We start from the raw sequence: 22472 nt of genomic DNA, 5'->3' as shown, positions 1-22472 counted from the left end.
GGGAAAGTTTTCAAAGAGGAAGTGCTGGGCTTATTGCCATTAGATGGACAAACAACAGGTGAAATAATGTTTGAAAAAATATCCTAATTTTTTGAAGATAATGATCTGGACATGAAGCGCGTGTGCATGTTTGTTATGGATGTGGCTCCATCTACGGCTGGACAAGTTAGCGATTTGGCTGCACGTTGGTCCGCTGTTGCGCCTCAGATGACAACCCTGCATTGTGTTGTGCATCAGACTGTATTGTGCACAAAACTAAGCGCTCATCTTAAAACAACAATGGACAATGTGACGGCTATAATAAACTTTATTCGCTCAACATCGAGCCTCCGACATGGCGTATTTCGCCAGCTGTTGTCGGAGATGTCTGCGGAGCACCAGGACCTGTTGTTGCACAACGACGTAAGGTGGCTCTCCAAAGGCAAAGCACTGGAGCGTTTCTGTGATCTCGGGGAGGAGATAGCGGCTTTCCTCCTCCACAGCAAGTTAAAAAGAGCGAAAACATATTTAACTCAAATATTGGACGACAACTTCATGACTGATGTCTGCTTTCAGTGTGACATATTGAGGCATCTTAATGATCTAAATGTGGGACTGCAAGGTCGGGATAAAACTGTCATTGATCTTGTAGAACAGATGGGTGCCTTCCAAGTCAAACTGGACATTATTACAACTGACTTAAGCACTGGGAGAATGCTGCATTTTCCCACACTGCACAAATGCATCTCATCCCCTTTGCAAATCACTGACGTGATAACACGTTTGATGACACGTTTGATGACACGTTTGAAAGAGAACTTTAGCAGTCGACTCGATGCCCACAGATGTGATGAGCTTTGCCAAAAACCCCTTCACTGCTGCAACACACCAGGACTTGTCCACCAGAGCAAAGCAAGTGGTCCCTCTATTGATGAAGAGAAATTCACACTGGAGATTGTGGATGTGCAGTCATCACAAGCCATGGCTCACGAGCTTCACAGCAATGGACCTGCAAGGTTCTGGTGTAATGTCAATGTGCACCAGTTCCCCCACATTTAGAAAGTTGCAGTAGCTTTGTATGTTTGGATCAACATACACATGTGAATCAAGCTTTTCACACGTGAACATGATCAAACAAACAGCTCTCGTTGCTCTCTGACTGACAGGACTCTGAACCACTGCCTTTGGCTTGCATTGACTTCTTATGAGCCAAACATTCCTGCTCTGGGTCAAAACAACAGGTGTCATTTCTCCCACTAGAAAAATCCACTGGGGAAGTGTGACACACACGTCTACATAAGTTGGGATGTAACGCCTAATGTTAAGTGCAACAAAGCAGTGTGCTATAGCAGGAACAAAATGTAGTTTCGTGTATTTAGGTGGCTATTTTCTTTTAACGTGTTGTTTCAATTAGTTGCACTTTTTTATACACATTGATGTCAGCTTTATTTCATTTTAAAGGTATAGTAACTCACCGTGCCCATGGTTTTTTTTTTTTTTTTTTTATTACAGTATATGCACTCAAGATGTGACTGTCTCAGATGAGACCAGGGTTAGTTAGGTACAGGTTGGACAGGTACAAACTCTGTTTTTGTTATTTCAAGAGAAGAAAAATACCTCAATTCTGAAAAGTTGCTGTTAAGCACGTTACTTTTTTATGCACTTTCAGATGCGACCAAAACCAAAGATGTTGTTTCTAATCTGCACTTTGTTTTTATGTTTACATGCACCTTAACATGTGCTTGTACTGTATTGTATCAAAATGTGTTTTTTGTTTATGTGTTTGAAATCTAAAATTTAAAGAAACAGTACTTCAGCACAGGTTTAGTTTAAGCACTGCTCTTCTGTTGTGTTTATGTCCTTTTGGACTTGGCAATACATTAATAAACATCCAGTATGTTTGTTATCTTTTCTGCTTGGGTTTATTTTAAATGGGTAACATTGCTCATCCCCAGCTCATATCCTGAGTCTGAAAGTCCGGCCCCAGTGAATGTTCAATTGAATGGCCCTGGGGTACGAGCATGGTGGCGGCAGCATCATGCACACCGGCCATTTCAAGGTAGTGAAGTGGAATCACGGGTAATTTAAGTTGTATTTTCTCACCATTGTTGTGGTGCAAATCCTTCAGGCTTTCCTGACAAAGCTGAAACTGGAACAGGAGATCAACTGATCAATCATTTTCTGATGAATAAATCAACTCTACTTGTACAAATGAGTATTTAGAAAACAATGGTTTCGGGATGCAGCTATGCTTTTACCCACATGGCAATGGAGGACAAGTGTTTTCTAAAAACGGATTCCAAAAAGTTAGATTTCCAGTGGCTCTGAGGTCCGTTGTGTAAACAAAACACTGAACTTGCTGGTTATTTACGGGTAGATTATGAGCGACTGCAGCTTTTCAGAGGAATGTGAAGGAGCTTCAGTTGAGTGACGGTGTTTATTCATGGAATAATAATTCCTGCTGCTGCAGTGCAAACAGAAGACAGTGCGATGTTGCCATCTAGTGACTGCACGGGTGTACTGCAGACTGTGACTGAAACGATTATTTTATTATCTGCCATGAAAACTATTCTAGTTTTATTGTTATGAGTAAGATATTGAGTTTATTGAGTGAAATTATCCACAAAGAACAAAAGAAACACGATCACTGTGGTCCAGTAACACTTGCTAAAGATTTCTATTTCAAATTAGTAATATCCCTACAACTACTACTATTATTAGTACTACTACTACTACTAGTACTACTACTACTAGCACTACTACTGCTAGTAGTTCTACAACTAGCACTACTACTACTAGCACTACAAGTACTACTACTCCTACTAGTACTATTAATACTCACACTACTAGTACTACTACCACTCTTACTACAAGTACTACTGTTACGTCCTGGCGTTGTGTGTGCATGCTTCTCACACTCCTGAAGATTTTCTGCTGGGATCCACTCCCAAATCATGAGGCTTTTAGTTTCTTTCCCTCATTTATTTATTTTTTTTACCATGTTTATTTGTCAAGCACATTGATTGTACACACAGGTGACAGAAAACAAGGGTAGTTACTCTTGCTTGTTTTGGATTTTTTTTCCCCCCTAATGCTATAAGACTTATGTTATAAGTACCAATATTGTTTGTATAATTTGTGCCAGTGGTAGCGCTCAAAAAAAAAAAAAAAAAAGCACAAAAGCAAAAAACAAACGCCAAATGTGGTCTATATGCTATGATTTAAGCTATAAGTTCTGGACCCTCGTTAGCCGAAGTTACTCAAGTGATTTAAGAGATTTAGTGTGGTTTATAAGGGAGCTCCACAAAACATAAAATGTAGAACCTTGACCTCTCAGATCATATTTGATCTTTTCTAGATCTAAGAAGGACATAAGGCCATTCAACCATTGTGAAGATTTTGGGGCAGGTGTTGATTTCCATTCCAATAAGATTCGTCTCTGAGCTATCAAGGTAGAAAAAGAAAGCACAGACCTTGCGGACTCGCTTAGTTGGTCATTAGATGACCCGAATAAAGCCAGTTCGGCAGTCGGTGCCAGTAGGATGTCTAAACTGTCTGCGAGGTGTAAACAAATATTCGACCAGTAATTTCTCAGCTTGTGGCAGGACCAGAACATGTGTGTCATATCTGCAGGTGACATTTGACATCTATTACATTGATCTTTCACACCGGGATACATTTTGGAGAGCTTATGATTGGTGAAATAGCAGCGGTGCACTGTTTTGAATTGTATCAAGTTGAGTTTGCTGCAAGAGGAGCCACTGTTGATTTGAAACAGCACTTCATTCCAGACATCCACACTTTTGTTCTTATGCAGTTCATTTTCCCATTGTTTCCTTATTTTCTCCACGCGATCATTTTTGTTGTCTATTATTAAGGAGTGCAGTTTGGATAGACCTCCCTTATGTGTTAAGGATAGGTTGAGGACTTTATCTATAGCAGCGTCTGTGTCGTCTATTCTAGGGAAACCCTTACTATGAGATTTCACAAAATCACGAATTTGAAAATAACGAAAAAGGTGGGAGTTTGGGAGAGAGTATTTTCCTCTAAGTTCTTCAAAGCTAACAAAGATGCCTCTTTCCCTCATTTATTTTATGCAGGTGAAAGACCTTAAACAAACAAACACCAGTGTAACTATACAAGATGAAATACAATAAACACTTCAATCAAACAAAATTACAGAAATATGACATCACAATTATAGTAATCGTAAACATTTACTTTAAAATACAAACTGTTTGAGTCAAATTATCAACAATTTCCAAATTAATCATTTAGCCTAAATAATCATGCTGGTATTTAATAAGCAGTAAGCAGTATAAAATATAATTATGAAATGTTATGTAATATAAATATGCATAACATTCTTTAAAGTGCATTTTAGAGGATCAAGTATAATTTACCACAATAATTAGTTTTCTTCAATAATAAATTACTCATATCATATATACACATACATGTAGCAGCTTTATTTACCCAAATAACAACAACTACACTGAGATAAATAAACCATTTAGGCCAAATCTGTCACTGTCCACACCCACAGTGAAAGTGTGTTGGAAGAACACCATTTTCCGAGCGCACTTGAACGCAACATGCAGCGTCGGCACCAAATGTCCGTGCAGCAATCCAGGATATGGGTTCTTACTATGGGGTTGTATTTGTGCCAAAATTCTGAGCGAGCGATGGGAAAATTTGAGCGCAAAAAAAATAATTGTGCAGCACACTAATAGCATTTTGAGGAAATATTTAAATTGCGCAAAGACAAACTTGAGATTGTGCGCTCAAAAATAATTTCTGCGCTCAGATTCTTCCTCTGCGCTCAACCTCTCTCTCTCTCTCTCTCTCTCTCTCTCTCTCGCTCAAATCTCTCCACCTCCGCTCAAGTTCTGCTGTGCGCTCGCTCAAAATGTGCAAAGCCCAAATGTGACAGACACGGTTGTCCACCAATCACAGAAGTTTGGGGCGGGCGTTGAACTCTGATTGGTTGCTTCGGATTCTGGAAGTGCCTCATAACCGACAAAGAAAAAGAAGAAGAAGAAGAGGGAAAAACAAACTGCGAGGGAAAACAGAAATAAGGAAAACTAAAGATAATGATCCTGGATTACAACATGTTTTCCCCCGCAGTTTGTTTTTCCCTCTTCTTCTTCTTTTTCTTCTTCGTTGGTTATGAGGCACTTCCAGAATCCGAAGCAACCAATCAGAGTTCAACACCCGCCCCAAACTTCTGTGATTGGTGGACAACCGTGTCTGTCACATTTGGGCTTTGCACATTTTGAGCGATCGCACAGCAGAACTTGAGCGCGGACATGGAGAGATTTGAGCGAGCGAGAGAGAGAGAGGTTGAGCGAGAGAGAGAGAGGTTGAGCGCGAGAGAGAGAGAGAGGTTGAGCGCGAGAGAGAGAGAGGTTGAGCGCGAGAGAGAGAGAGAGGTTGAGCACGCAGAGGAAGAATCTGAGCGCAGAAATGATTTTTGAGCGCAATCTCAAGTTTGTCTTTGCGCAATTTAAATATTTCCTCAAAATGTTATTAGTGTGCTGCACAATTAATTTTTTTGCGCTCAAATTTTCCCATCGCTCGCTCAGAATTTTGGCACAAATACAACCCCATATCTTACCGGCAGTCGTCTTTAGTTTCACTTGATGAGTGATCATCCGTGCAGCTCACCAGTTCGATTGATCACGTGATCTCAGGCAGCCTCCTTTGCTCTTCACGCTCCCAACAGCTGATCACCTTCCACCCTGATTAAACACCTGGTGCATAAAATCCTGCTTAGGGCCCCCACTTGGCCAGGGGCGGCCCTGATCATCATCATCATCATCATCATCATCATCATCATCATCATAAAGTTTTTTTCTTTTTCATTTCAACAACATCCCACCTTCAAGTGAAGCACGAGCCTCTGACTGCATTGACCAACTGAGCCAAAAGAAAAGGTATAGGTTGTCAAAATTAGTGGGTAGGATTAAAAAGGACAGAGTGGGGAAGAGGAGTTCTGAACTGTTATAATGGCTGGTGCACAGTGGGGTCTCTTTCTTTACGTGGGTTTTTCTATTGTATTCTATCCTCTTTCTTCTATGGAGAGCCTTAGAGTGGGGGCGCTCAACATTAATGGGGGTAGAGATCGAGAGAGGCAGGCGGCTGTGGCTCAACTCATGAAACTTAAACGCATTGATGTGTTACTCCTACAGGAGACACACAGTACTGCACATAATGAGACGAGTTGGGCGGGGGTTTGGTCAGGGCCTTTGTTCATGAGTCACAGCTTTAATGTGAGTGCAGGAGTGGCGGTCATGGGTTCAGATCGGGTGGTTTTGGGAGGAGCCAATCACCTGGAGGTGGAGGGAGGTAGACTGCAGGTGGTGCAGGCCACAATTAGAGAGACACATTTTGTATTTATAAATATATATGCACATAGTTCACCAGTTCATAGAGCACAGCTACTACAGTCACTGAACAGGCAGCTTAAAAACTACAATAGTAACTCTGTGGTGATTGTGGGCGGGGCTTGGAACTGCACAATCCATCCCTTGGACAGGAACAGTGTTGAGCCTCACCCAAGGGTAGCCTCTCTGTTGGATAGTGTACTGAGGGAGAACGATCTCATTGACACATGGAGGCAGTGCCACCCTAGGGCCCGTCAGGGGGGGGGGGGGGGGGGGGGGGGGGCAGTGTAAGTGCAGCCCGCCTGGACAGGCTCTACACTAATCAAACACACTGTAACAAAGTAAAGACATCTCAAATCATCCCCATTGGTTTTTCAGACCACCATTTGGTGGTAACAGAGTACTGTGTGCCGGGTCGCGCGCGACGCTGCCCCTACTGGCGACTGAATGTGAAACTGTTGCAGGACAGGGTTTTTGTCGGGGCGTTTGGGGACTTTTGGGAGCAGTGGCAACTCAGGAAAGCAGATTTTGAAAACACCTTGAAGTGGTGGGAGGTGGGGAAGAGCCAAATTAAACTTGTTGTGCAGCAGTACACTGCGAACACCCATAAGAATGAGAGGGAGTGTTTAGAGCAGTTGGAGCAAGAGGTGGCCATCTTGGAGGAGGGGGTCGTTATGGGAACTGGGAGCAATGATGCCTTGTCAGACAGGAGGGGGGCACTAAGGAGGTTTATGAATGAAAAGGCCAAAAGGACGTTGGTGAGGACCAGGATGACAGCTATTTCAGGCATGGATTCACCGACACAGTACTTTTTCAACCTGGAGAGGGGGACTCGGACTAGCACTGACCTCATGCACCTGAGGCTGGCCAATGGGGAGGTTACATCTGACCCTTCACTGATGAGACAGGAGGCTATAGCCTTCTATACTGAACTGTTCGAGGCCAGTGACTGCAATGCGGACTGTCAGGGACAGATAGTAGAAGGTTTGCCGGAGCTGGAGGAGGCTCAGGCCACAGCTCTGGACTCTCCCATCACTCTGGAGGAGATGACTACTGCAGTACAACAACTCAGCGGTGGACGGGCACCAGGGATCGATGGTCTCCCCCCTGAGTTTTATAAAAAGTTTTGGACTGTGTTGGGGCCTGATCTATACATTGTCTTTACTGCTGCACTGCATAGGGGGCTACTGCCTAGCAGCTGCACCAGAGCAGTGTTGGCGCTCCTGCCAAAGAAAGGCGACTTGACACTTTTAAAGAACTGGAGACAAGTCTCCCTGTTGTGCGCAGACTACAAGATAATGGCGAAGGTGCTTTCTAACAGGTTGAGGGACAGTCTAGACTCTATAATCCACCAGACACAGACATATTCTATCCCTGGACGTACCATCATGGACAGCCTTTTCCTTATTAGGGACATCATTGGAGTTGCTAAACTGAGGAAAGTGGACCTTGGGCTCGTGTCGATAGACCAAGAGAAAGCGTTTGATAGAGTGGACCACCGTTATCTTTTTAACACCATGAGAGCGTTTGGTTTTCCTGCAGCTTTCACGGCTTGGATCGGAACACTGTACGCAGGGGCTACGGTGCTGCTCAGGGTGGGGGGAGGGCTGAGTCGACCTGTGGAGGTGCGGAGGGGCATCAGGCAGGGCTGCCCTCTTTCTGGGATGCTCTATGTTCTAGCTATTGAGCCCCTGCTTCACCAGCTCAGGAGGGGGCTGAGAGGCCTTACGGTGGAACAGGTATCGCAGCCCCTTCACCTCGCAGCGTATGCAGACGACCTCACCATCTGTGTATTGGGACAAGAGGACGCGGACACCGTGGAACAAAAACTTTCTCTTTATGGGCGTGCCTCCTCAGCTAAGGTGAACTGGACCAAGTGCGAGGGGTTTCTGTTGGGTCAGTGGGTCCACCAGACGAGGCCCATCCTTCCTGGAGGATTGCAGTGGAGCACGGAGGGGATTAAGTGCCTGGGCGTGTGCCTGGGAGACGATCAGTTCCAAGCGAAAAACTGGGACGGCCTTGTGGAGAAGGTGAGTGCCCGATTGTCTCGATGGACATGGGTCCAGCCCCAGTTGTCGTACAGGGGGAGGGCTCTGGTCGTCAACACTCTGGCTGCCTCCTGTTTGTGGCACCGTTTCACCGTCTTGCAGCCTCCGGACTCTGTGGTGGTGAAGATACAGAAGAAGCTGGTGGACTTCTTCTGGGGGGGCTTCCACTGGCTGTTCTTTATCTTCCGGTGGATGAGGGAGGACAGGGGTTGACAGATGTCTCCAGCCGTGTGGTCGCACTCCACTTACAGACTGTGCAGCGCCTGCTCTATGGCCAACATCCGCTGTGGGCAGAGTTGGCGGCCGTCTTGCTCCATGGAGTGGGGGGCCTGGACTACGACAAACACCTGTTCCTCTTGGACCTCAAAGGGGTCGACTTGACAGGCACCACTGGGTTCTATCGCTCTGTGCTGAAGGCGTGGAGCTCAGTGCTGTCAATCTCCCGAGAGGAACCATGCGGTCGTGCAGGAGAAGAGCCGCTTTTCCATTATCCTGTGGTCAGGAGCGACATTCTGGAATCTGCTCAGGTGAGACGGGCGTTGGTGTCTTCAGGGGTGACCAGACTAATCGACCTGCGGACGGAGAGAGGCTGGAAGAGTGCTGCCCAGCTGAGCCAGGAGACTGGGATAAGGTCTCAGCGGCTGATTGAGAAGCTGCTGGAGGAGGTCCGGAGAGGGCTCCCCCCACGCTTCAGAGAAGCCCTAGGGACGTGCGGAGTGAGTCCACCTGTCCGCCCTTTGCCCTTCCCTCCACTGTCGGTGCAGGCTGTAGGAGCACAGCAGGGAACAGCTGGCACCCTTCTGTCCTTCTCCATCTTGCCAACAATGGCCACAGTGACAAAGAAGGAGCTGTCCATCACTGTGACTAAAGTCCACCATAGAGCTGCGCTGGCTGCCACCCCGGAGTCCAGGTGGTCAGGTGTGTTGGCCCCGGGGTCGTCTCCCAAAGGCAGCTGGAGGTCCCTGTACCGACCTCCGATTGAGAAACGCTGCACGGATCTCCAGTGGAGGGTGGTGCATGGGGCCGTGGCCACGAACAGACATGTGGCCCACTTTGACCCAAGGTCCGACAGCCCCTGCGCTTTTTGCCCGGAGGAGGAAACGTTGGAGCATTTGTGGCTGTCCTGCTCCCGGCTCGCCCCCCTCTTCACTCTACTGAAGCAGTGGGGGGATGAACCGGGCCTGCCGTTCACAAGGGAACTTTTCATTTTTGGCCCAAAGTTCTCGGTGGCTCAGCGAAGAGTGGGAACCCTGACAAACTTTCTAGTGGGCCAAGCGAAGCTCAGCATCTGGATCACGCGGAGGAACCAGATGCGAGGCTCAGGATGCGTCGACCCAGAGCTGATGCTGAGGAGGCTCGTGGGAGCGCGGCTCAGAGTGGAGCACCTCTACAGTACTTTGGTGGGGGGTCTGGAGGACTTCAAGGGGGTCTGGACCATAGGGGGGGTCTTGTGTGTGGTTAGCGGAGGAAGCCTGGTCCTTAATTTTTAACCACAAAGATGTTTTATGTGTTGATCCTTTTTTTATGTGTTGATCCCATCCTGAGTGTTGTTGTTTGTGTGATGTTTGTACTCACATTGAGTGAATGACGCCTCAATAAACGTTGTGGTAAAGTCAAGTCTCTCTCTCTCTCTCTCTCTCTCTCTCTCTCTTTCTCTCTCTCTCTCTCTCTCTCTCTCTCTCTCTCTCTCTCTCTCTCTCTCTCTCTCCTGCCTCGGGCTGACTTGGTGGCGGTGCTCTACGCGTCTCTCGGCAAAATGCAGCACATCCTTTGCGCATTTGCAGAGAATGATGATACTTTATTGAGGGAAATTCAATTCACTTGCGCAAAATGGGGCCCCCCATGGACCGCGGGGCCCTACGCACAGCGCGTGTTCTGCGTGTAGGGAGGGGCGGGCCTGCTACTATCAATACTCATACTACTACTAGTACTACTACCACTACTACTGCTAGCTGTACTATGACTAATACTACTACTACCACTACTACGGCTAGTTGTACTATGACTAGTACTACTACAACTAGCACTACTACTACCACCATTACTACTACTAATACTAATACTTAGTAGTATTAGTACTAGTACTACTTCGCGTACTACTCTTGCTTGTGCTACTTCTCCAACAGCAGTTCCACTGGTTTTTAATCATGTTCGCAGCAGAAGTACTGGACGTCACTGGACTCTTAAAAGTTGATTAGCGACTTGGAGACAGACACTTCTGTCTGCAGATGTTTTGAATGATGGACTTAATTTTAGCAAAGAAATAGCAAATTTGAATTTTTTAATGTATTGACATTTTCCTTATATGTTTTATGTGTTTGTTTTGTCTGGAGCCTTCATATACTGCTGCCTGTTTCGGCCAGGACACTCTTGGAAAAGAGATTTTTAAGCTCAAGAAGGTTTTTCTGGTAAAATAAAGGTTAGAAAAAAAGCCCACCGACTATTATCCATTATTATAACTGGTTAGAATTGTAGATTTCTAGCTGTACTCTCCTTTTGACTCCACACACTGACTTTATATCCTTAAACCCGCTTGTCTGTGCCTTTCAAGCTCAGTCTTTCTGAATGAATCATCATTTTGAATCTTTTTGTGAGTCATGTGGTGATTAGAACCTTTAAAATGGGATTACATTACATTTCAAACAGATATCCTTTCTATTAGCTTCCATTGTAATCTTGGACTTCAGGTGTTCCACAGGGTTCTGTCCTCGGTCCTCTGCTTCTCATCATCTGCCTTTGTTTCTGCAACATCATCCAGATAAATTATACCCACGTTTCTGTATGTCGATGACTCCAAGCTCTACCTCTACTAAATCACACTTTAGTTTTTCTCTCTACGATCCTTGTTTACATATCAACCGAGTTTTTTTGGTAGAATCTACTGGTGGAGAAATTCTGCCGCAACAGTAGTTAATGTGTTAAGTTTATTTTTTTATGATTGTTGTTTTTGCAGCTTCTGGTTCGGATCTTTATTTAATTCCTCTCTTTTCCCTCCACAGCCAGTAAGAAATCCGGCGAGCCGCTCATTATTTCGGACATCAAGAAAGGAAGCATGGCTCACAGGTAACTCACAGCATCACTTTAATTATATTTTACCTTTCACACACTATAATAGTAATAATACTATGCATCGTATAGTAAACAATGTCTTTTACACAAAAATCAGGGGTGAAAATAAAAAGAAATTCAAATATTTACGACTGTAATTCAGAGATAGGAGGATTATATTTCCAGTCATTTTACTCACATTTAAGTGAACTTTCCAACGTTTAAACAACTACTTTGCTATTCATAAGAGTATAATTCACCTAGAATTTGAATTATATTCAAATAATTAGATTTTTCTTTTATTATTACAAAGGTTATTCTGTTTACATAAAATCACTTTTTAGTCAATTTTTTTTTTTTAAAGGGGCCAAATATAATGTTCCTTGCATGAGAAATGAGCTTTAATTTGATAGATTTTATATAGGTGAATTGGACCTTGTATCTGCTTATTTCAATTATTATGCATCATTATTGTAGATACATTATTATTATCAATAATAATAATAGTAATAGTAGTCATAATAATTATAATAATAAACATGAATTATTAAAAACAGTTATTTGTATAGCTCTTTTCAAAATACCCAAATACACTTTACATCAGGCCTATTCAACTGGCGGCCCACGGGCCAACTCCGGCCCGCGGGTGACATCAGACCGGCCCGCAGATCACTTCTGTTTACTTTTTTTTTTTTTTTTTTATTAAAAAAAAGAAAGACATTTTAAAATGCTTGAAAGAAAGGGATTTGTATTACAAGTAGAGATGTCAGAATTTACACAATTATACAGAAAGACATACATAATCTTTCAGATGTTTCAAATATGTGTTTATGGGCTGAAACAGCCTTTGTCCCAAAACAAAAACAGTATGATGTGTATAAAGTCAGTGATTTGTACTTTTTCCCCATGTACCAAAATAAAAGACTTTTGAATGTGTCAGGTTGAGATCAGGAATAATAGCTCAGGGAATTGTGCGGCCCCCGGGTCCTGAGCTTTCTGAAAATGTGGCCCTCCCAAAAATAGAGTTGAAGAGTCCTGCTATACATGGTCACATTATAAAATCAGCAAACATTAATATTATAGAGGAACATCATATAAACATCATAAAATGCATTTGTACTATTGGAATTGAGTATAATTCAGGACGGTAGCAGTAGATCTTCTTGAGTACACATTTTTAGTTGTTCACGCTTTTCCACCTCTGATCAAACTGTTGGACCCCAGAAAGACAGAGGAGGCTGATCTCTGAAGAAGAAAGTTTGTTCTCCGTCTGCCTCTTGTTTTCACCCTCCCTCCTTCAGAACAGGAACGCTGGAGCCTGGTGACAAGCTGCTGGCCATCGACAACATCCGACTGGAGAACTGCTCCAGACACGACGCCGAGCAGATCCTGCAGCAGTGCGAGGAGCTGGTCAAGCTGAAGATCCGCAAAGACGAGGACAACTCAGGTGAGTCCACTGTCCTCCGTGTACGCAGCCCAATCGACAGGCAGGTCGAAGAACGCTCTCAAGTGAAGACGCATTGTTTTTGCATTTTCGTTTCATTAAAGTTTCACGTTCACACAGTGACGTTTTTGAAAACGATATCCACTTCCATGGCAAGGGTAGAAACACCGAGAGCGATGTCGTTTGCATGCCAGGCCACGAGTTGGGGCTGTTGTTTGTTTTCGTAATGTTACGAAACAACATGCCCGAATATTAGCACTGGGAGAACACGGACATTCTACTGCCACCAAGATGGATTATTATGGTGACAGTCTAAATAAAACTACCAAGTTGGATTGTTATTACAGTGACTGCCAAAATAAAACTACCAAGTTGGATTGTTATCACAGTGACTGTCTAAATAAAACTACCAAGATGGATTATTATGGTGACAGTCTAAATAAAACTACCAAGTTGGATTGTTATTACAGTGACTGCCAAAATAAAACTACCAAGTTGGATTGTTATTACAGTGACTGTCTAAATAAAACTACCAAGTTGGATTGTTATTACAGTGACTGTCAAAATAAAACTACCAAGTTGGATTGTTATTACAGTGACTGCCAAAATAAAACTACCAAGTTGGATTGTTATTACAGTGACTGCCAAAATAAAACTACCAAGTTGGCTTGTTATTACAGTGACTGTCTAAATAAAACTACCAAGTTGGATTGTTATTACAGTGACTGCCAAAATAAAACTACCAAGTTGGATTGTTATCACAGTGACTGTCTAAATAAAACTACCAAGTTGGATTGTTATCACAGTGACTGTCAAAATAAAACTACCAAGTTGGATTGTTATCACAGTGACTGTCTAAATAAAACTACCAAGTTGGATTGTTATCACAGTGACTGTCTAAATAAAACTACCAAGTTGGATTGTTATCACAGTGACTGTCAAAATAAAACTACCAAGTTGGATTGTTATCACAGTGACTGTCTAAATAAAACTACCAAGATGGATTATTATGGTGACAGTCTAAATAAAACTACCAAGTTGGATTGTTATTACAGTGACTGCCAAAATAAAACTACCAAGTTGGATTGTTATTACAGTGACTGTCTAAATAAAACTACCAAGTTGGATTGTTATTACAGTGACTGCCAAAATAAAACTACCAAGTTGGCTTGTTATTACAGTGACTGTCAAAATAAAACTACCAAGTTGGATTGTTATTACAGTGACTGCCAAAATAAAACTACCAAGTTGGATTGTTATTACAGTGACTGTCTAAATAAAACTACCAAGTTGGATTGTTATTACAGTGACTGCCAAAATAAAACTACCAAGTTGGCTTGTTATTACAGTGACTGTCAAAATAAAACTACCAAGTTGGATTATTATCACAGTGACTGTCAAAATAAAACTACCAAGTTGGATTGTTATCACAGTGACTGTCTAAATAAAACTACCAAGTTGGATTGTTATTACAGTGACTGCCAAAATAAAACTACCAAGTTGGATTGTTATCACAGTGACTGTCTAAATAAAACTACCAAGATGGATTATTATGGTGACAGTCTAAATAAAACTACCAAGTTGGATTGTTATTACAGTGACTGCCAAAATAAAACTACCAAGTTGGATTGTTATTACAGTGACTGTCTAAATAAAACTACCAAGTTGGATTGTTATTACAGTGACTGCCAAAATAAAACTACCAAGTTGGCTTGTTATTACAGTGACAGTCTAAATAAAACTACCAAGTTGGATTGTTATTACAGTGACTGCCAAAATAAAACTACCAAGTTGGATTGTTATCACAGTGACTGTCTAAATAAAACTACCAAGTTGGATTGTTATCACAGTGACTGTCAAAATAAAACTACCAAGTTGGATTGTTATCACAGTGACTGTCTAAATAAAACTACCAAGATGGATTATTATGGTGACAGTCTAAATAAAACTACCAAGTTGGATTGTATTACAGTGACTGCCAAAATAAAACTACCAAGTTGGATTGTTATTACAGTGACTGTCTAAATAAAACTACCAAGTTGGATTGTTATTACAGTGACTGCCAAAATAAAACTACCAAGTTGGCTTGTTATTACAGTGACTGTCAAAATAAAACTACCAAGTTGGATTATTATCACAGTGACTGTCAAAATAAAACTACCAAGTTGGATTGTTATCACAGTGACTGTCTAAATAAAACTACCAAGTTGGATTGTTATTACAGTGACTGCCAAAATAAAACTACCAAGTTGGATTGTTATCACAGTGACTGTCTAAATAAAACTACCAAGATGGATTATTATGGTGACAGTCTAAATAAAACTACCAAGATGGATTATTATGGTGACAGTCTAAATAAAACTACCAAGTTGGATTGTTATTACAGTGACTGCCAAAATAAAACTACCAAGTTGGATTGTTATTACAGTGACTGTCTAAATAAAACTACCAAGTTGGATTGTTATTACAGTGACTGCCAAAATAAAACTACCAAGTTGGCTTGTTATTACAGTGACAGTCTAAATAAAACTACCAAGTTGGATTGTTATTACAGTGACTGCCAAAATAAAACTACCAAGTTGGATTGTTATCACAGTGACTGTCTAAATAAAACTACCAAGTTGGATTGTTATCACAGTGACTGTCAAAATAAAACTACCAAGTTGGATTGTTATCACAGTGACTGTCTAAATAAAACTACCAAGATGGATTATTATGGTGACAGTCTAAATAAAACTACCAAGTTGGATTGTTATTACAGTGACTGCCAAAATAAAACTACCAAGTTGGATTGTTATTACAGTGACTGTCTAAATAAAACTACCAAGTTGGATTGTTATTACAGTGACTGCCAAAATAAAACTACCAAGTTGGCTTGTTATTACAGTGACTGTCAAAATAAAACTACCAAGTTGGATTATTATCACAGTGACTGTCAAAATAAAACTACCAAGTTGGATTGTTATCACAGTGACTGTCTAAATAAAACTACCAAGTTGGATTGTTATTACAGTGACTGCCAAAATAAAACTACCAAGTTGGATTGTTATCACAGTGACTGTCTAAATAAAACTACCAAGATGGATTATTATGGTGACAGTCTAAATAAAACTACCAAGTTGGATTGTTATTACAGTGACTGCCAAAATAAAACTACCAAGTTGGATTGTTATTACAGTGACTGTCTAAATAAAACTACCAAGTTGGATTGTTATTACAGTGACTGCCAAAATAAAACTACCAAGTTGGCTTGTTATTACAGTGACTGTCTAAATAAAACTACCAAGTTGGATTGTTATTACAGTGACTGCCAAAATAAAACTACCAAGTTGGATTGTTATCACAGTGACTGTCTAAATAAAACTACCAAGTTGGATTGTTATCACAGTGACTGTCAAAATAAAACTACCAAGTTGGATTGTTATCACAGTGACTGTCTAAATAAAACTACCAAGATGGATTATTATGGTGACAGTCTAAATAAAACTACCAAGTTGGATTGTTATTACAGTGACTGCCAAAATAAAACTACCAAGTTGGATTGTTATTACAGTGACTGTCTAAATAAAACTACCAAGTTGGATTGTTATTACAGTGACTGCCAAAATAAAACTACCAAGTTGGCTTGTTATTACAGTGACTGTCAAAATAAAACTACCAAGTTGGATTATTATCACAGTGACTGTCAAAATAAAACTACCAAGTTGAATTGTTATCACAGTGACTGTCTAAATAAAACTACCAAGTTGGATTGTTATTACAGTGACTGCCAAAATAAAACTACCAAGTTGGATTGTTATTACAGTGACTGTCTAAATAAAACTACCAAGTTGGATTGTTATTACAGTGACTGCCAAAATAAAACTACCAAGTTGGCTTGTTATTACAGTGACAGTCTAAATAAAACTACCAAGTTGGATTGTTATTACAGTGACTGCCAAAATAAAACTACCAAGTTGGATTGTTATCACAGTGACTGTCTAAATAAAACTACCAAGATGGATTATTATGGTGACAGTCTAAATAAAACTACCAAGTTGGATTGTTATTACAGTGACTGCCAAAATAAAACTACCAAGTTGGATTGTTATTACAGTGACTGTCTAAATAAAACTACCAAGTTGGATTGTTATTACAGTGACTGTCAAAATAAAACTACCAAGTTGGATTGTTATTACAGTGACTGCCAAAATAAAACTACCAAGTTGGATTGTTATTACAGTGACTGCCAAAATAAAACTACCAAGTTGGCTTGTTATTACAGTGACTGTCTAAATAAAACTACCAAGTTGGATTGTTATTACAGTGACTGCCAAAATAAAACTACCAAGTTGGCTTGTTATTACAGTGACTGTCAAAATAAAACTACCAAGTTGGATTATTATCACAGTGACTGTCAAAATAAAACTACCAAGTTGGATTGTTATCACAGTGACTGTCTAAATAAAACTACCAAGTTGGATTGTTATTACAGTGACTGCCAAAATAAAACTACCAAGTTGGATTGTTATCACAGTGACTGTCTAAATAAAACTACCAAGATGGATTATTATGGTGACAGTCTAAATAAAACTACCAAGTTGGATTGTTATTACAGTGACTGCCAAAATAAAACTACCAAGTTGGATTGTTATTACAGTGACTGTCTAAATAAAACTACCAAGTTGGATTGTTATTACAGTGACTGCCAAAATAAAACTACCAAGTTGGCTTGTTATTACAGTGACTGTCTAAATAAAACTACCAAGTTGGATTGTTATTACAGTGACTGCCAAAATAAAACTACCAAGTTGGATTGTTATCACAGTGACTGTCTAAATAAAACTACCAAGTTGGATTGTTATCACAGTGACTGTCAAAATAAAACTACCAAGTTGGATTGTTATCACAGTGACTGTCTAAATAAAACTACCAAGATGGATTATTATGGTGACAGTCTAAATAAAACTACCAAGTTGGATTGTTATTACAGTGACTGCCAAAATAAAACTACCAAGTTGGATTGTTATTACAGTGACTGTCTAAATAAAACTACCAAGTTGGATTGTTATTACAGTGACTGCCAAAATAAAACTACCAAGTTGGCTTGTTATTACAGTGACTGTCAAAATAAAACTACCAAGTTGGATTATTATCACAGTGACTGTCAAAATAAAACTACCAAGTTGGATTGTTATCACAGTGACTGTCTAAATAAAACTACCAAGTTGGATTGTTATTACAGTGACTGCCAAAATAAAACTACCAAGTTGGATTGTTATTACAGTGACTGTCTAAATAAAACTACCAAGTTGGATTGTTATTACAGTGACTGCCAAAATAAAACTACCAAGTTGGCTTGTTATTACAGTGACAGTCTAAATAAAACTACCAAGTTGGATTGTTATTACAGTGACTGCCAAAATAAAACTACCAAGTTGGATTGTTATCACAGTGACTGTCTAAATAAAACTACCAAGATGGATTATTATGGTGACAGTCTAAATAAAACTACCAAGTTGGATTGTTATTACAGTGACTGCCAAAATAAAACTACCAAGTTGGATTGTTATTACAGTGACTGTCTAAATAAAACTACCAAGTTGGATTGTTATTACAGTGACTGTCAAAATAAAACTACCAAGTTGGATTGTTATTACAGTGACTGCCAAAATAAAACTACCAAGTTGGATTGTTATTACAGTGACTGCCAAAATAAAACTACCAAGTTGGCTTGTTATTACAGTGACTGTCTAAATAAAACTACCAAGTTGGATTGTTATTACAGTGACTGCCAAAATAAAACTACCAAGTTGGATTGTTATCACAGTGACTGTCTAAATAAAACTACCAAGTTGGATTGTTATCACAGTGACTGTCAAAATAAAACTACCAAGTTGGATTGTTATCACAGTGACTGTCTAAATAAAACTACCAAGTTGGATTGTTATCACAGTGACTGTCTAAATAAAACTACCAAGTTGGATTGTTATCACAGTGACTGTCAAAATAAAACTACCAAGTTGGATTGTTATCACAGTGACTGTCTAAATAAAACTACCAAGATGGATTATTATGGTGACAGTCTAAATAAAACTACCAAGTTGGATTGTTATTACAGTGACTGCCAAAATAAAACTACCAAGTTGGATTGTTATTACAGTGACTGTCTAAATAAAACTACCAAGTTGGATTGTTATTACAGTGACTGCCAAAATAAAACTACCAAGTTGGCTTGTTATTACAGTGACAGTCTAAATAAAACTACCAAGTTGGATTGTTATTACAGTGACTGCCAAAATAAAACTACCAAGTTGGATTGTTATCACAGTGACTGTCTAAATAAAACTACCAAGTTGGATTGTTATCACAGTGACTGTCAAAATAAAACTACCAAGTTGGATTGTTATCACAGTGACTGTCTAAATAAAACTACCAAGATGGATTATTATGGTGACAGTCTAAATAAAACTACCAAGTTGGATTGTTATTACAGTGACTGCCAAAATAAAACTACCAAGTTGGATTGTTATTACAGTGACTGTCTAAATAAAACTACCAAGTTGGATTGTTATTACAGTGACTGCCAAAATAAAACTACCAAGTTGGCTTGTTATTACAGTGACTGTCAAAATAAAACTACCAAGTTGGATTATTATCACAGTGACTGTCAAAATAAAACTACCAAGTTGGATTGTTATCACAGTGACTGTCTAAATAAAACTACCAAGTTGGATTGTTATTACAGTGACTGCCAAAATAAAACTACCAAGTTGGATTGTTATCACAGTGACTGTCTAAATAAAACTACCAAGATGGATTATTATGGTGACAGTCTAAATAAAACTACCAAGATGGATTATTATGGTGACAGTCTAAATAAAACTACCAAGTTGGATTGTTATTACAGTGACTGCCAAAATAAAACTACCAAGTTGGATTGTTATTACAGTGACTGTCTAAATAAAACTACCAAGTTGGATTGTTATTACAGTGACTGCCAAAATAAAACTACCAAGTTGGCTTGTTATTACAGTGACAGTCTAAATAAAACTACCAAGTTGGATTGTTATTACAGTGACTGCCAAAATAAAACTACCAAGTTGGATTGTTATCACAGTGACTGTCTAAATAAAACTACCAAGTTGGATTGTTATCACAGTGACTGTCAAAATAAAACTACCAAGTTGGATTGTTATCACAGTGACTGTCTAAATAAAACTACCAAGATGGATTATTATGGTGACAGTCTAAATAAAACTACCAAGTTGGATTGTTATTACAGTGACTGCCAAAATAAAACTACCAAGTTGGATTGTTATTACAGTGACTGTCTAAATAAAACTACCAAGTTGGATTGTTATTACAGTGACTGCCAAAATAAAACTACCAAGTTGGCTTGTTATTACAGTGACTGTCAAAATAAAACTACCAAGTTGGATTATTATCACAGTGACTGTCAAAATAAAACTACCAAGTTGGATTGTTATCACAGTGACTGTCTAAATAAAACTACCAAGTTGGATTGTTATTACAGTGACTGCCAAAATAAAACTACCAAGTTGGATTGTTATCACAGTGACTGTCTAAATAAAACTACCAAGATGGATTATTATGGTGACAGTCTAAATAAAACTACCAAGTTGGATTGTTATTACAGTGACTGCCAAAATAAAACTACCAAGTTGGATTGTTATTACAGTGACTGTCTAAATAAAACTACCAAGTTGGATTGTTATTACAGTGACTGCCAAAATAAAACTACCAAGTTGGCTTGTTATTACAGTGACTGTCTAAATAAAACTACCAAGTTGGATTGTTATTACAGTGACTGCCAAAATAAAACTACCAAGTTGGATTGTTATCACAGTGACTGTCTAAATAAAACTACCAAGTTGGATTGTTATCACAGTGACTGTCAAAATAAAACTACCAAGTTGGATTGTTATCACAGTGACTGTCTAAATAAAACTACCAAGATGGATTATTATGGTGACAGTCTAAATAAAACTACCAAGTTGGATTGTTATTACAGTGACTGCCAAAATAAAACTACCAAGTTGGATTGTTATTACAGTGACTGTCTAAATAAAACTACCAAGTTGGATTGTTATTACAGTGACTGCCAAAATAAAACTACCAAGTTGGCTTGTTATTACAGTGACTGTCAAAATAAAACTACCAAGTTGGATTATTATCACAGTGACTGTCAAAATAAAACTACCAAGTTGGATTGTTATCACAGTGACTGTCTAAATAAAACTACCAAGTTGGATTGTTATTACAGTGACTGCCAAAATAAAACTACCAAGTTGGATTGTTATTACAGTGACTGTCTAAATAAAACTACCAAGTTGGATTGTTATTACAGTGACTGCCAAAATAAAACTACCAAGTTGGCTTGTTATTACAGTGACAGTCTAAATAAAACTACCAAGTTGGATTGTTATTACAGTGACTGCCAAAATAAAACTACCAAGTTGGATTGTTATCACAGTGACTGTCTAAATAAAACTACCAAGTTGGATTGTTATCACAGTGACTGTCAAAATAAAACTACCAAGTTGGATTGTTATCACAGTGACTGTCTAAATAAAACTACCAAGATGGATTATTATGGTGACAGTCTAAATAAAACTACCAAGTTGGATTGTTATTACAGTGACTGCCAAAATAAAACTACCAAGTTGGATTGTTATTACAGTGACTGTCTAAATAAAACTACCAAGTTGGATTGTTATTACAGTGACTGCCAAAATAAAACTACCAAGTTGGCTTGTTATTACAGTGACTGTCAAAATAAAACTACCAAGTTGGATTATTATCACAGTGACTGTCAAAATAAAACTACCAAGTTGGATTGTTATCACAGTGACTGTCTAAATAAAACTACCAAGTTGGATTGTTATTACAGTGACTGCCAAAATAAAACTACCAAGTTGGATTGTTATTACAGTGACTGTCAAAATAAAACTACCAAGTTGGATTGTTATTACAGTGACTGCCAAAATAAAACTACCAAGTTGGATTGTTATTACAGTGACTGTCAAAATAAAACTACCAAGTTGGATTATTATCACAGTGACTGTCAAAATAAAACTACCAAGTTGGATTGTTATTACAGTGACTGTCTAAATAAAACTACCAAGTTGGATTGTTATCACAGTGACTGTCAAAATAAAACTACCAAGTTGGATTGTTATCACAGTGACTGTCAAAATAAAACTACCAAGTTGGATTGTTATTGCAGTGACTGTCTAAATAAAACTACCAAGTTGGATTGTTATCACAGTGACTGCCAAAATAAAACTACCAAGTTGGATTGTTATCACAGTGACTGTCAAAATGAAAGTACCAAGTTCCAGGAGAGTATAGACTGGGATACATGACACCATGGAGGAAACTTTATTCTGATTGGCTCTACTGAGCATGTGCAGAACTACTAGTTACTACCAAAGTGGTGCGCATGCACAGTGTTTCTGGCGTCTATGGGCATTTTCAGAAAGTGTTGTTTTCACTCATTTCAATAGAATCAGAGCATTTTTGAAAAGTTCCACCTTGGGAGCCGTTCTCAAAAAGTTGACTTTT

The 22472-nt window shown here is 39.6% G+C and overlaps 1 protein-coding gene across 1 annotated transcript in view; it reads left to right on the top strand.

Moving 5' to 3' along the window:
* The window catches only part of grip2b (glutamate receptor interacting protein 2b), a gene marked incomplete at both ends in the record, with an annotated part of 385376 nt that overhangs the window by 336117 nt on the left and 26787 nt on the right, over positions 1 to 22472 (top strand). Inside the window, 2 exons of the mRNA XM_080495600.1 lie at positions 11413 to 11476; positions 12763 to 12908. Of these exons, the coding sequence (XP_080351726.1) occupies positions 11413 to 11476; positions 12763 to 12908 (210 nt within the window). The remainder of the gene's footprint in view (positions 1 to 11412; positions 11477 to 12762; positions 12909 to 22472) is intronic.

This window comes from Blennius ocellaris (assembly GCF_963422515.1).
Source record: "Blennius ocellaris genome assembly, chromosome: 4".
In the NCBI taxonomy this organism is placed as follows: domain Eukaryota; kingdom Metazoa; phylum Chordata; class Actinopteri; order Blenniiformes; family Blenniidae; genus Blennius; species Blennius ocellaris.
The sequence above is the reverse complement of the archived record's forward strand: the minus strand, read 5'-3'. Positions and strand labels throughout refer to the sequence as shown.